The sequence below is a fragment of the Gekko japonicus genome, unplaced genomic scaffold (genome assembly GCF_001447785.1).
Source record: "Gekko japonicus isolate JY-2015 unplaced genomic scaffold, Gekko_japonicus_V1.1 scaffold106, whole genome shotgun sequence".
NCBI lineage: Eukaryota > Metazoa > Chordata > Lepidosauria > Squamata > Gekkonidae > Gekko > Gekko japonicus.
The window spans coordinates 1,667,345-1,682,815 of NW_015170890.1; the positions used below are offsets into that span (position 1 = coordinate 1,667,345).

The 15,471-nt window shown below is 44.1% G+C and overlaps 1 protein-coding gene across 1 annotated transcript; it reads right to left on the reverse strand.

The window, feature by feature from the left end:
* Window positions 1-1,300: 1,300 nt before the first annotated feature.
* On the reverse strand, window positions 1,301-13,388 carry CMTM6 (CKLF-like MARVEL transmembrane domain containing 6). Its single transcript, XM_015418395.1, has 6 exons — window positions 13,355-13,388; window positions 13,045-13,100; window positions 10,091-10,333; window positions 4,411-4,587; window positions 2,835-2,933; window positions 1,301-1,831 (listed from the first exon to the last, which is right to left on the reverse strand). The coding sequence occupies exons 1-6, from the start codon at window positions 13,386-13,388 to the stop codon at window positions 1,679-1,681; spliced, it is 762 nt and encodes a 253-aa protein (XP_015273881.1). The 3' UTR covers window positions 1,301-1,678.
* Window positions 13,389-15,471: the final 2,083 nt, after the last annotated feature.

The following is a 15,471-nucleotide window of genomic DNA, read 5'->3' on the forward strand; positions in this document are numbered from 1 at the left end:
TTGCAGGAGGGAGGAATCACACAAGACTGAGGAGAGCTGCTTTGCCTACCTGGCTGCCATTTGTACATTTTCTCCCCACCCACAAAATATACCCTGGGATATCCACGACAGTGTTCCCTCTAAGCTGAGTCAGTGTGAGCTGGCGCACAGTTTTTTAGCCCCCGGCTCACACACTTTTGCCTTAGCTCAGGAAGGAGGGCTCCAGAGCAAACTAATTGATGCAGCAGCCAAATCGCTTGCTCACAACTTTAATGCCAGTAGCTCACAAAGTAGAATTTTTGCTCACAGGACTCCACAGCTTAGAGGGAGCATTGATCCATAGTGGTCCTTTTTAGCAACTCTCAATATGGAGTTTGGCTTTCTGGCCCCGGGGCCTCCATGCACAAGTTTGGTCATGCTGCTTCTGCTCCTCAGCTTCACCCCTTCCTTTCCTGTCCACTGCTGGGCTCAGAAGTGTATGTTACCATTGGATAGTTTATTATTCAGACACAGTAAAAAATCCAGTTCTAAATTTTTAGCACAAACTCATGGTCTGCAACCCTTAACATCTCAGCCACCAGCTTAGGAAATTGCACACATCTACACAAGCGAAATGATATTACATTAATTCCAAACATATTTAGTAATTAAAATCTGAGAAAAATTAGGATCACCTTTTTATGTACTCTTAATATCAACAGGTCTTTTATGTTCGTAACATCTCCCCTCTGTGCTTTGTACCATCTTTTGAAACTTTTGACTGAAAATTATGGTTTTGCAATCTTTTCTCTGCAGTCCCCTTATTTTGTGTCCTGAAACTTGATCGCTTTTCCAGAATGCTGAACATGTCAAATACAGATTTCTACTTTTTACAGATATTTTTAAAACAGAAAAACAGAAAAGGCTTGAATCTAATTTTTTTAAACAAAAAAGCACGCATGCAATGGTAGTCTATACACAATTTGTTATTTTACAAAAGGGCAACAAGATGTCAAAAACCACTGATTTCATAAGCCGGTTCTATCCAGACAAATATTATAAAATCCTTATTGCTCAAAATTAATGTCAATAAAAATCTGGTTTGTTAATGTTTGTGATAAGGGGAAATGGCTGATAGTATGTGGGAAAGACAGCCTAGATTTGGAGTGGAGTTGCTACTACTGTTAGTATTGTAGTACATAGAATCCATCCCTGGTTTTGCCATCCCCCTTCCTAGTTTTCCCTGTATGAAAGTATGCAAAAAAGAGTTTTAAACTTTCCCACCATTTGCCTAGAGACACTGCCCCATAATGAACCCCTTTCAGTCACTATCCCATGGAATCTTTTTTTGTTGTTAAATACATTTTATTCTGGCATTGCACCCATTTACTTTTTTCCTACCCATGTAACTATTATCTACATTTTTAGCAAAAGCAAAGCCTGGCTCCTTCATAACCCCATCTCAAAAACTGCACCCCACCCAACCATACCGCATCACATTTATGAACGGTGTACAAGGACAAAGTTGAACGGGTGCAATTATGAACATTCAGTGTTCCTTACAAGCCTTCCACTTAGGAAGCATATGAAAACTCCATGAAGACTGGGATGGTGAGATACAAAACTGAAATGAAATCTTAACGACCTGGACACAGCTTAAAAGGGCAGAACTATTTCATCTTCACTTAGGATCCAGGACAATAAAATGGCATGTTGGAGCTTAGACTGGCTGGTTATTCAGCGGCTGATTCTCTGCTGGATTCAGTGGCCTGTCTGTGTTTTCTTGCTGTGTCTCTTTTCTAGCATGAGGACCCTTACAGTACATCATGACAGCATCCACAATAAACGTTATGCTGGCAAAGAATCCAAACACCTGTTAAACAAAAGAGGGGAGGAATCCAGGCATTAAAAAGCACACACAAGACTGATGGTCAAGGTTGATCTTCCCATTAATCAATCCCATTAATCAAGTGCTTATGAGCAGTTAAAGGCTTTGGGGCTGCTTCCATTAAGCACTGTAATATAAGGAAGGGGAGAAGGAGGGTCCAACAAAGCCTGTAGCCAAAGCCACCCCAGGTGGTATCTCTGGCTTTGTACCACATTCCCCCATGCAGCGCCACCTGCCAAAAATGTGCAGCATGACATTGCCATGTTGTCAGAATGCCACCTTGTGCTGGAAAACACTGGTTCTTTAATCAGAACCTCTTCTTCACACAGATTGCCAGGACTTGAACCCACAAACACTTGCTGCAATGATGCATTCTGCTTTCCTGTTGTCAGCTCCTCCAACTGCAACGAGAATCCTATGTGCCACCAGCTCATCGAGCAACTGTATTTCTCAACTCATATGCACACTTCTCTTAAAACCCCTGAACATTTCCTTTCCTTTGGTTACACCTGTGCAGCAGCTGTCAAGAGAGCTATGTGGGGCTGCATCCTATCTGCAGTACATATACAAAGCCTCTGGCTATTCTGTGTATTTTGGGAGGGCAGGTTGTTTTCATGTGGAAGTAGTATCAAAGCCAGCCAGGCAACCTATCTGAAAGACTGCACAGTCTTCTGAAGAATGTGAAATTGTTTTAAGTAAAGGGGGTGGGGTGGGAGGTGCAACATGGCCGGGACCCATTGATCCAAAGGGCCATATCCCTTAAGTGAACCTGGTACCAGCTGCACACTCTTCACTGGCCACTGGCTTCTCCTTGTTCTACCAGCTCCTAGAAGTCAGACATCCTTCTCTGCCAAAGTCTGAGCTTTTTCAATCATGGTGGAATGGCCTTGCTTGAGGAGATCAGGAGACTGCCAGCTCTAATGATGAGACGTCATTGCACTGACGTTTTTGGAACTCTCAAGTATATACAATGAGGCCATGTACTTACAATGGCAGCGACTTCAACTGATGTCCTGTCACTGGTTGAAGAAAACACAATTGAAGCTAATAAGAAGAAGGGCCCAATTACTGCAACGATCCAGAAATCCTTCAAATAATAAAAAAATTACAGCTAGCATTAGAAATGTCATTTTTAAATCTTCATTCCTAGCACATGATCCAAATATTGGTCTTGTTAATTCTGATGTACAACCTTCTTTTTCCCTTGTTGGTGAACTCATTTTACAAATGGAGAAAGTGAAACTGAAAACAATGGCTTCAGCAGTCTGAAATTTAGTTTTCTCAGATCATATTCTGTCACTGTAACTGCTTCACCTCAGTGGCTTTCAAAGTAACGCCTCATTTCCTTTTCATTTAAAAGCTTTATCCCCCCCCCCCCAGTCTGTTCTATTCACTGGCAGTCACAAAGTGAGGTTAACAACATTATAGAACAAGTCCAAAAATCGTAAAGTCTTAATTGGCCATCTAAAACTTAGCAATTTATAGTGTTGGGATAGGTGCTCAACAAAATATCCTTTGTCCACACCAAAAGTTTTTACAGATATCAAAAGCAACCTGACATAATTAGCAAGCCTTTGTTTATAGTCAATGCCAGTGGTATCCTCAAAGATGTCACTGAGGAGTTTCAACATGGAAACGTTGTACCACGGACCCAGAAAATATACTAATGTTAGACGCAGTTGTTTTAACTGCAACACAATATGGAAAACAGAAGCAGACTTGTAAGCCCATACAAACAGAAGGCCATAAAGGGCTGTGATTCCTCCCTTTCTTCTCAGATCAGTACGCTCTCCCCACCTATTTTACTAACCACCCCATGTCCCTTGACAGATATCCACATGGCATACTTTAGACTGAGTTGTGGTCCCCAGCATGGGGGCTATGGGTATAGCAGTGGGTTTTCCAGTGCCCATTTGCTGCTTTGACAAAATTATTTCTTTTCAAAAGCAAAAAAAACAAACCAGTTTTGGCTTTCCTTTACCTCACAGGAGTAGAAGGTGCTTCAGAAGAACCCAGGAGGCATCCTCAGAGAACATCCAGTCAGAAACAGCTGACTTCACTGTCTGGTTTGTAATCTCTCAACGTTGTGTGATTGACTCCAGCAGCCCACAGCAGCCATTTTGTGGGGTACCCACTACCCATCCGCTAAGAACACCCAAGCCCAACAAGATTGGGAACCCCTCTCACAGAGGCATACTAGGCCATGAAGCTGAAGCATCACCTCCATGTTGCCTGGTGAGTATCACTGGTCCACGCACCATAACTCTTTAAATATACTGATAATGATTAGGAACTGGGATATCCAACTACTGCAGACGCAGCTAATATAGGCAAACGCTCCCTGCCCTTGAAAAAGAACCCTCGAAAAATAAAACACTACTCCTTATCTGGCAGGTTCTATGGCCCCAAACGAAAATTCTTTCATACCTGAGCAAAAACATCTTTTGTATTAGTCACCCTGCAGTTCCCATGATGAGTGATCCTGGGTGAACACGGACAAGAACAGAACAGGACCTGCCATCAAAACTGTAGCTGTACCAAATGTATGAACAACGTCTCCTTACCAATTGCTTGACTTGGTCCTTCCCTACTCTCTCATAGAGCGACGTGCAGTATATGGCAAGGACTGAAATACACAAGAGGAAGGCGCAGCAACTGACAAACTCAAAGAAGTAAAGCCCGCCACAGCTGGTGCAAACCTCTATGACTTCTTCAAGCACAAATGCCAAGAAAGACAACCCCTGCGGAGGAAGGAAAAGAGCATCAGTTTAACAGAGCAGTCAGCAGGCTGAGTGATATTATCCACATAAGTGATGTATTTATGTCAGCATTTTCAGGTATGTTTTTTGCAGTACAATCCTCATCTTCTCCAGCCTCCTAAGACATGTTTCTTAGAAGTTCCCATTTCTCAGACGCAGAACTTTGGCTAAGAGATTAGAATGTGTCCAGATCCATCAAGAAACTCCAAGCCTGAATCAGGATTTGAAGCTGGGTCTGTCTTTCTTGATTTGAGAAATGCCACCTCACCAAAGCAACAGTTAAGACGTTGTAGCCTTCATGATGAGACTCATTTGCATTAAGGTGGATCCTACAATGCCCTCCTGCCAACCCTTTCTCCATCATAAAAAGACTTTCCTTCACTGGAGAAAGACTTCGTGGAAGGGAAGCATTAAGAATGCAACCCATTGCCTTTCCCTTTTCAACCCATGGAATCCTGAAAAGGGCAAAACATAACAGGTGAGAGGCAATAAGGGGATAAACAGGGTACAGTAGCATGGGCTCTCAAACAACCAAAAAAATCACAAAATCAGTACAATAATCTGGGGAGAAAAACAACCCAGAAAACAAAAATTACTGGGGGGGGAGGGAGAATTAAGAGCCAGCTGGAAATAATGATGCAATTCCGGCCTGAGACACAGATATCAGCTTCCCCACTATTGCAGTGGCAAACCAGGAAATCCCTCAAAGGAGCAGAAAACGAGAGACGGTGGCCTGTTACTTCCTGAAAAATTATGCAAGGCATGTTCTGTTGCAGGAGATTCATACCACAAGCCATACCCCTCCCAAAATGACATTACTACTAAGTTAAAGGAATGTGCTTACAAATGTATTCCTGTGTCTAAAGCGAAAAATGGTTTATATCAGAGATTGGGGGGGGGGGGGGCCCTGCAAGTACATACATAAGGTTGCCCTGGTTTCCACCAATCCCCTGCACCCTCTGCAGATCCCTACTAGGCTGTTCCTCAGGGTCCGCTCTCTCTTTCTCTGGCCGAGTGGGGCAGGCCAACACACAAGGATCGGGACTTGGCAGACCTCTGAGAAAAAGTGCCCATATTCAGTGCAGGTAAATAACATCGCAAAAAAAAGAAAAAGCTCTGGTTTACACACATGTATTTCCAGATGGTCAAAGCAATGGTATTCCCAGTAGTACTGTATGGCTGCGAGAGTTGGACTCTAAGGAAGGCCGAGCACCGAAGAATAGATTCTTTTGAAATATGGTGCTGGAGAAGACTCTTGAGAGTCCCCTGGACTGCAAGGAGATCAAATCAGTCAATCCTAAAAGAAATCAACCCTGACTGTTCCCTGGAAGGCCAGATACTGAAGCTGAAGCTCAAATACTTTGGCCACCAAATGAGAAGGGAGCACTCACTGGAGAAGACCCTGATGCTGGGAAAGATTGAAGGTCAAAGAAGAAGGATGAAATGGTTAGGCGGTGTTATCGATGCAACGAACATGAAATTAAGCAAACTCCGGAGCATGACGGATGATAAGAGGGCCTGGCGTGATGTGGTCCATGGGTTCATGAAGAGTCAGACTCGACTGTGTGACTGAACAACAACAACATTTCCAGATATGTGCTGCTACTGCTGAGATGCCGCAGATTTTCAGTATCCCCGCCCCCATTTGCTCCCAGAAGCCAGTTTCTCAAAGATTTTCCATATGACAATATAAGCTCATCAAAAACCTAATGTATGAAGATGGGACAGCCACTGGCTTTGTATTTTTACCATGAAAGGGATACACAGACTGTTGAAGCGCCAGTGTGTGTCGGATCTAATGGATTTCAATGATGCACACAAACAGGAATCTGATAAATGTCTCAAGCCCTTCAAACTGGCACCAAAATGAGCTTGTCCTGCACTTACTAGCGACAGAATGCACTAGCAACAGATTCTCCCAAACAACCAGCGCTCCTAGGCAATGCTTACTAGCAACTGATCTATTTCTTCTTAGAATACAAGCCTCTCATTTCTTGCATGTTAAGGTGACAAAAGACTTAAAATTAGTGACAATCAAAAGGCCATTGTGCAAGTGGACCGGCTTCCTCATGTCAGCAGATATTTAATTGGTTGTGCAATTATGTTATTAGAGCAGCCAGATTGGCAAGAAGACTGGGCCACTATTTCTGAATATATTAGCTGCCTTGGGAGCAAGCTGCTGAAAAGATGGAGTCTCAGTCTTTGAACAGACAGCATTACCGAGCCTCCCTGCGAACTGTGAGCTGAAGCAAACCAGTGGAATGCACAGATGGCTAGCCAGAAGTTTGGCTGCATTTTGTATACTTCAGTGCTCAAATCCTAGCACCTTGATCCAAGCAAGCATGAGCCCATGCAACAACCAGACCTCACAGATGTTATCAGCAATACCTAAAATCAAAGTGGTACACAGAAAGTACTTTGTTAACCAACACTTGATTACTACCAGATAAAAAGGTGGTGTTACTTCTAATCCCTCTTAACCATGGAATAACATGTCTTATAGAAGCAAAAGTTTTTGAACTATCAACATTTTTAAAAAGGCACCAGAGGCCCTGCTTTATAATCATCAATATTGAATCAAAGGCATTTTGTTTTTTCTTTCTCCCCACCTGTTCTTCTCTCTTACTGGAAGATCTGTTCTTTCATTTTACTCTGTTTCCAATATATATGAGACAGAGAGCTGTGGAACATATAAACGGCAAACAACGGCCAACACAGACACATAACAATTGTACTCTCCTTACTGCCACCTGGCCAGAACTCCATGCACAATGCATAAAACTAGTCCTCTCTACTTCGGTACTGTGGACAAGGCAGAGTGAAGTATTCCCACTTTAACACTTCTTTTAAAAGAGTGACCAACCCGCAAAATGCATCTTTTTGCGGTTTTGTTATTCTTATGCCTGCATACATGCACAACACAGCAGTTATTGCAACCAAACAGCAGTTATTGCAACCAAACAGGTTGGCTGCTGGGTCAAAGATAGATGCTGGCTCAGTTTATAGTTCAAACATTAGCAGTCTTGTTCTGGGAAAAGATACATAATCACTTGCATTTCTCATCAGGACAAATTTCAGACATCAAGCCATTCAAGTACTGGGTGGAAGAAAGAGTGAAGAAGCTACAAAAATTCACAAGTGGATTCATTCCCCATTAAGCTTTTACTTCTCCTCTTAAAAGTAACCTCACCAGTTTCTTGGTAACTGATTTCCTTAGCAGGACAATTTAATGCAGGTGTGTCAAACTCATTTGTTACAAGGGCTGGATCTGACATAAGTGTCTCTTTGTTGGGCCAGGCCATGTGTGCCATAAAACGCAATGCCAGGTACCAGAGACAGAAACTGTATAAAGGACACCAGCTGGTAAGCTCCGAGTTGGTGTGTCCTCACTGCAAGGCCCCCTGGGGTGGGAGGGGGGTGCAGAGGAAAACCCACAGAGGCAGACCAGAGAGGCAGCAGTGCCATGCAGGGCAGATGCTCCCACAATGCTTGACTGGTGCACGCAAGGTTGTTCTGCTGTGCTAAAGTTATAATGGAGTGGCTCTGCCCACTCCCCCCCAGCACTCCCTCTCTTGCATCAGTTGCTCGCGGGCCGCATAAGAGCCCTGGACAGGCCTGATCTGGCCCCTGGGCCCTATGTTTGACACCCCTGATTTAATGTATTCCAACTGAGATCCCACAAGTTATTTCCTTCCTGTTTACATGCTAAATACAAACCTAATTTCTCATCCTAGCTTATATTTATGCTAGCAGCTGTTTGGGAAGTCAAGGATTAAACCCACTAGCCCTGTTCACACGTTACAGCGAACACACATACATCCTGCATGCACATGTGTACATCTGTTTGTAAGGAACACCCAGCATGCTTTCACTTTACAGTCGAAACCAGGACTTAAATGTGGTGCCTAAATTGCACATTCAGCTATACATTCACTGAACACAACATGAGAATTACTCAATGCATGTATATGGATTGTTCAAGCATTCACTGCGAGTTGTGAACAAGACTACTGTAATTAATAAAGCAGGAGTCCAGTGGCACTAAAATGTTTTGCCAGTGTTTAAGGTGACACTGAGTGTTTTATTTTGCCACAACAGACTAACACAGCTACCCATTTGGAATTAATTCTGCAATTCATGTTAACACAGGATCCATCCACCAGACAGAGGGACACTATTAGATGGAGTTTAAACAGCATGAAAAACAAGGAACGGTGAAGCACCAGAAAAAAACACACAAGCACAGTAAAGAGAAATTCTGTGAAGGATACACACTGTATATGAAGGATATAACATTAACGTTAACATTCAGAGCTGCTACATATTGTTCATTTCAGGCCAAGAACTCTCTGGCTTCTCTTATAGTACTAAGAAAATTGCTATAAATGCTTTCCTTGGCCACACCACTGACAGCATCAGAATGTGTTTCTGTTTTGGTTCTAGTACATTAATTTACTGTAATAGTGTACTTTCCAGCCACCCAAAAGTGATGAAAAAGAAAGTCTCACAAGAGTACTTTCTCTTCCAACCAACTGGCCACATTATTACGTTGTAAGCTCTCATATGAGAGAAAAAATGCCCATACTCTAATTGCCTCAGAAAGTCACCTCTAATGACACGTGGGATTGTACCTGTTTACATAACTAACTTAAGGGAAATGAGGCTGAGACTCCTCAGCGTAACAGAGATGGTAACAAAACTAGTTGGGCATATTGCCTTTGTATACAAGCACCTTTGGTCATAAGAGATCTGCCAGATACCAGATAGATGATGAAAGCAACAAAACTGGGCCACTCACAACACAACAGCAAGGCTGTACTCAGGGGGCTCCCCTAGGTGTAGAAAATTTTTCTTTGATAATCAGGCAAGAACTGGGGGAGGGGGACCCTTTAAAAACAGCCTGATGAGGACTAAACATGCCCCAGAAGAGACAGAATGTTAAGAGAGCCTGCGTGTCAGTGGAAGGGAAAAGGGTGTGCGGTGGGTAGAGAGTTTAGAGAATCTGCTCAAATCTGAGAGTTTGAAGAATCCTGGAGGGGAGGAATCTGAAAGGTGGGATTTTCCAAAGGGTCCTCCTGCTCTCACAATTACTTGCAAGCCATCAGTTTATACTTACTAATAATGAAAGTGGTATTTGGACATTCCTACCAGGAATATTCAGTGGAATATCAGTGTTGCAAATTTCTTTATGATTTTTTATTATTTTCTTGCTACAAACACTAACAACACTACAGACACTACAACACTAAACTAAAATATAAGATTCACAAGGATCATACAAAATGATTGGTCATTAGCTCAGGCAAAGTTCCCCCTATAATAAAATTAATGGAATGGAGTTATTTCTTATTGCTTCCTTACAAACTGGTATTTATATGATTAAATCGGGTAGTTACAGTTTAAACAATTTAACTTTCAAGTTTATAAGATTATATTATTTTGGCTTCTTTTCTCTGAGCTTCTTTTTATCAAAGTTCCATTGGACCTTCAGGTGTTTTGGGGCCACCGCCTCTTTATCTGATTCGGAGTCTTCTTCTGGATTACTGCCCGCCATACTTCCCGAACTTTCCGACCCATATGCGCTGCCTTCTTCTTCCAGGTCTTCTTCCTCTGTTGCTCTCTTGTCGTACGCTGGTCTTTGTTGCTGTTCCAAAAACGCCTTCACTTGATCTTTATAGTTGAAGACAAGTCCCTCAGGTATTATCCATTTGTACAGTGTGGAGTTTTTCTGCAGAAAGCTAAGTTTTTATACTGTTTTCTCTTCCTTCTTATTTCAAATGGTATGTCTTTTAAGACTAATTTCTTCATCTTTGATTTTTAGAGTTGTTCCATTTGTGGCCTTGAGCACCACGTCTCTAGTAGATCTCTTTGAGAATCTCACCATTATTTCCCCAGGCAGGTTTTTTTTCTTAATAAATTCTGGATATGTCCGATAGATAATATCCATATCACTTTGTAGTAAATCCGCTGTTAAACCTGTCATTGGGGCCAACGCTTCACTTAACATTTTCTTCAGATTCTCACCTCTCTGTTCAGGAACACCTTGAAATCTCAGAACATAAGTTGATTTTTTGATTTGGAGTCTTAAAAGCTGGTCTTTGTCAGAGATCCTATCTTTCTCCACTAACTCCAGCCTCTGTTGAATTGCTTTTAACTTGGCTTCAACCTTTTTCACTGCTTTTGCCATCTCCTCTGTTTTTATATTAGTCTCTTTCAGCTGTTTTTGGAGTGCTTCAAAGTTACTGTTGAGGTTAGTCATCTGATCCAACAGAGGGCGCAGTGCTGTAGCCAGCATATTGGGAAGGTCAGTATTCACTTCCGGTTTAGCAACCGGATGTGCTGATCTCGCAGTTCCGGGAGAGTGCTTTGTTCTCGTCGCCATCTTTTCTGCCCGAGAAGTCATTGTTTACAATTCAGAGAAAGTTTTTAAAAGTCACTGAAAGTTCATTTATGAAGTCGCTTTAAACAGATCTGTACTTTACTTGATTCAATCTGGAATTGCTGTTGCCTCTAGCCCCTTCTGTCACTTAAGATAGTTTTTTTAAAGTTGTGGGGGGGCAGACTCCCTCCCCATGCATCATTACAGATTGCGGCTTTGTAAGAACGCTTAACCGCAACCAGTTAAAGAGAAATAGCACTCACGCTTCATTCCATGCCGGCTGCAGAGGTAGGGAAAACGTTGTAGTTTCGCTTGATCACTTGTTTGCTTGCCTAATGTACACCTCTTGAAGCCATAATGGCACCGCGACGGCGGGACCTATCGGGGCGAAGGGGAGCCTCAATCCCTTGGCCACGGCCTCGAGAGAGGCACCTCTCGCGCCCCAGGCTGGAAGTCCCCTACAAGGACTCTGGGGGGGTCGGGTCTGGATCAACTGGCCCCCCTCCCATCCGCCGCATCATGGGCTGCCCCATTGGAGCTCCGATGGAGCACACCTGCCATTCAAATCATCGAAACCGGAAACTCAGTGTTGCAAATTTCTGTTGTAAACACTTGTATATGAAGTCCAAGAAAGAATAGGAAATACAGAACGCAGCAGCATGATGACCAGTATCTTAACCAGAAACTAGGAAGGTGGGAAATGATAACTCTGAGGTCATTTTAAGTGTATTCCAGACTAGTAAACTTAATCTGATAGTTCATAGGCAATTTATGTATTAATGCTGTTTTTTGGTTGTTGGTTTTTTGCTGTCAAGCTGTAGCCAATTTAAGGTGACCCCATAGGTTTTCAAAGCAAGAGAAGTTCAGAGGTGGCTTTCCGCTGCCTGTCTCTGTAATAGGAACCCTGGACTTCCCCGGTGGCCTCCCATCCAAACACTGACCAGGGCCAATCCTGTTTAGCTTCCAAGATCTGATGAGATCAGGCTAGCTTGGCCTATTCGGGTTAGGACAATGCTGTTTACCTATAAATAAAGTCGGCTTAAGCAAAGCCAGAAAAATATTTTAGACTCCTTGCCAGCAATTTGTTTTGCAAGTCAATATGCACATTCAGCTTATCAGCCTTGCACAGGACAAAATAAGCACAGCAAAATCTTAACTGCTGGCATCAGATTTCTAGGTGCCAAGTAGACCAAGCTCCAGGTAACTTCTCAAATGTGGGGCAAGGGTGTTTAAGATGGCAAACAGCGTTGTAGAGGGTTGACACTCGATGAAAACTCAACTGAAAAGGGAGAATTCCTGGGTTTTTCTCTACTGAACTCTTGACATTTTACTGTTTCATAAAGAGTTACTGTTCTAAAGCAACACTGAACCCATTGCCTTTTTTATCATGGATCTGCTTGGGACCTCTGTGAACACTCTGCTGAATAAACCTGCTTACCAGCGCTAACAGGGAATTCCCTCAGTTGAAGATCCCAGACTGGAATCCTGTTTGGTCCCACAGACAGCAGATATTACAAACAGTCAATCTGCAAGCAACTTGGCGTGAGGGGGGTAAAAGAGCTTGCAAGCGGGAAGCTGTGGGCAGGGATGGTGGTTGCATTTAAATCTCACTAAGTCAAGAGAGGCTGCAAGAGGGGCATCACAGGACAGTGTACACATCCTATGTGTGATGTTGAATCACACACCCCACTGCCTCAGATAGAGTCCCTGCAGACCTCTGCATCAGCACTGGGAATTGCCATGCATTGTGCAATAGCTCCTGAGCCACAGCCCAGTCTTAGGGCTGGAGATCTCAGAATGCCGCCACTAGCTTTGCCTTCTTCTTCTTCTGCTTTTTTTTGTCATCATGTCACAGCTGACTTATGGAGACACCCTGAGGTTTTCGAAGCAAGAGATGTTCAGAGGCGTTTGCCACTGCCTGCCTCTGCATCAACAACCCTGGTATTCCCTGGAAGGAGGTCTCCCATCCAAATACTAGCCAGGGCCAACCCTGCTTAGCTCCCGAGATCTGACGAGAGCGGGCTAGCCTGGGCCATCCGGGGCAGGGCATGCCTTCTTACCTGGTGGGAAGAAAACTGAAACATGATAATATCTGGAGCAGGATTAAGTGGGTACACTGCAAAAGAGACAGAGCACAAGGGAGATTTTGGGACAGGCTTCCAATGCAGTGTTTTATTTGCCAGAGCATGGATAAGTTTTTAAAAGAAGGAGAGGGGAAAAAATGTAGAAAGCCAAGGGCTACACATTAGCAAGCAGTGAAGCTGTTAACCCTGCTCCCTTGACACATAAACAGCAAGGCTGTTTGCAGGAGCCTCTGAACCCATGGCAGCACAAACCCACAAACCAAGCCGGGTGGGGAAAGCCACCCACCTTGCCTTAAGATGAGCCCAAATCCTTCCTGCATGCCACCTGCAAACTGTCTGCCTGTAGCAATGAAGTCAAAAGCCAAATGTAAACATCCACCAGCTCCAGCAATTGTGCAAACAAGCCCTGACACAGATCCCAGATGCCTGGATTACAGAGGTTTTGAGCTGCCTTTCAGGTGCAGGAGAATGTACTACACAAAAGTGTTGGAAGTAGGAATCCCCTCCCTGCCTAGAGAACAATTAAGACAAAAGTGGGTGTAAAAGCTTTGGCTGGTGGGGATTAGCTTCCCATTTATGCTGTGCTTTAGAGTTCTTCCCAGCCACTTTAGAGAGAATCAGCAGGATGGGTCCTAACACCACTGCCTGTAGTTGTACCCCACAAAGCAGCTCATATGCTTTGCTCTTGTGGTGTAGTACACTGATATTGTTGCACTCTTGCATGCAAACTATGTTCTCTGTGTACCAAATGAGAATAATGCAAATAGGTTTGAAGCAAAGTTTAAAAGGGAGGGGAAAAACATCAGTTATCATGATCTTTCTACCCCATCTGATTGCAAGAAGGCCTAGGGTTCCTTAATGAGGAACTCTGTTTGCTTTGGATGACAAGAATTTCACCTCAGGCTAAGCTTGGGAACCATGTGGAGATAAGACCTTCAGATAGGACCAATGAAAGCATATCACATTCACTGCTTTTCCATTCTGGAAAACCTGCACAGCTACTAAATCAACGGTGAGTTTACTGGGAAATCCTCCTTCATGGGGAATAATTGCACAGCTTGTAAGAGGGTAAAAGTATATTCACAAGGCATTTCAAAATCACTTTACTGAAGGCAAAACTTGAAGAGTGTCAGCACAGCTCCAGCTGAACCAAATTACCTCGGTTGACAAGTGAGGCTTGTTTCCACTAGAAACCATCATCTCCCCCTTCAGCTACTGAAGGGAGGAAGAGGACAGGACCCAGTTTGCATGGGCCAGCAAATAATTCGCAATATTACATAAGTCGCAATTTGTTAAAAATAGGGCAGGGAGGCTGGCGGTGCAAGTAGGCACAACATACAAAAAGTTAGCCCAATTCCGGCAAAATATTATTTCACTTTCACCGCCAAGCATAAAAGTAGCAGACAAAGTGCCGACCAAACACACTTTTCCCAGGGAGGGAAAGAAAGCAAAGTGCTTCAGGTGGAGCCCGTCTTCAGTAACTGACATGGCCTTTGAAGGCAAATTTAAATCCATCGTCCTGACAATTTAAAAAGGCTTGTAGTGGGGCAACGCCCCAAAATATGCCTTGCCAAAGATGGTACCCCACTCTTGGGCAAACCAACTGCAAACTGGCATACCTGTGTTTCCGCCAGGCCAATAAACACGTGATTTTAAACATGCATGTGGCCCATATCCGGGAGACCTAGCCTACTGCGAGTTCCCAGATAGGACTGTTTCAAAGATGCGTCTACATCTACTGCGATACAGAGACCACAGCAACCGGATCTGCTATGCAAAGGGATCACACTGTTCGCCTGCTTGTGTGCTTATTCTACTATGCAAACTCGCATGCACATGGAAAGAAGGGAGCTTAAGGAGGCCCGCGTAGTTTGCCATGCACTCGCGATGCACAAAAGCACCATTTGCAGCCGCCGATAAGCAAGAGAGCCCGGGGCCGGGGGAGAGGTGGTTCATCGAGGGGGATACCAAGGCATAGTATGCCGGAATCACTTCTGGTTTTATAACCTCTGATGAAGTGCCCCTGGCCCCCTCTTTCACACAACCAAAGGAAGGTCTTTTCGCTTTCCGAGGCACAGAACAGCGACTGAGAGGCGCGACTGTTGATTCTGCCCCAACCCGGAACTTGAAGGGTCCATTCCGCCCTCCAAAGGCGCCCGCGGGCGACCCGTACTCCTCCCTCTCCTCCCACTCAGGTTCCCTCCTCTGGCCACCCACGGGGGATGGTGGGGGTAGGGCTGCCAGATCCAGGTTGGGAAACCCCCAGAGATTTGGGGATGGAGACTGGGGAAAGACAGGCGCCTCTGCGGGGTGCAATGCCATCAAGTCCACCCTCCAGAACATCCATTTTCTCTAGAGGAACTGATCTCTGCAGTCTGGAGAGGAGCTGTAATTCCGGGGGAT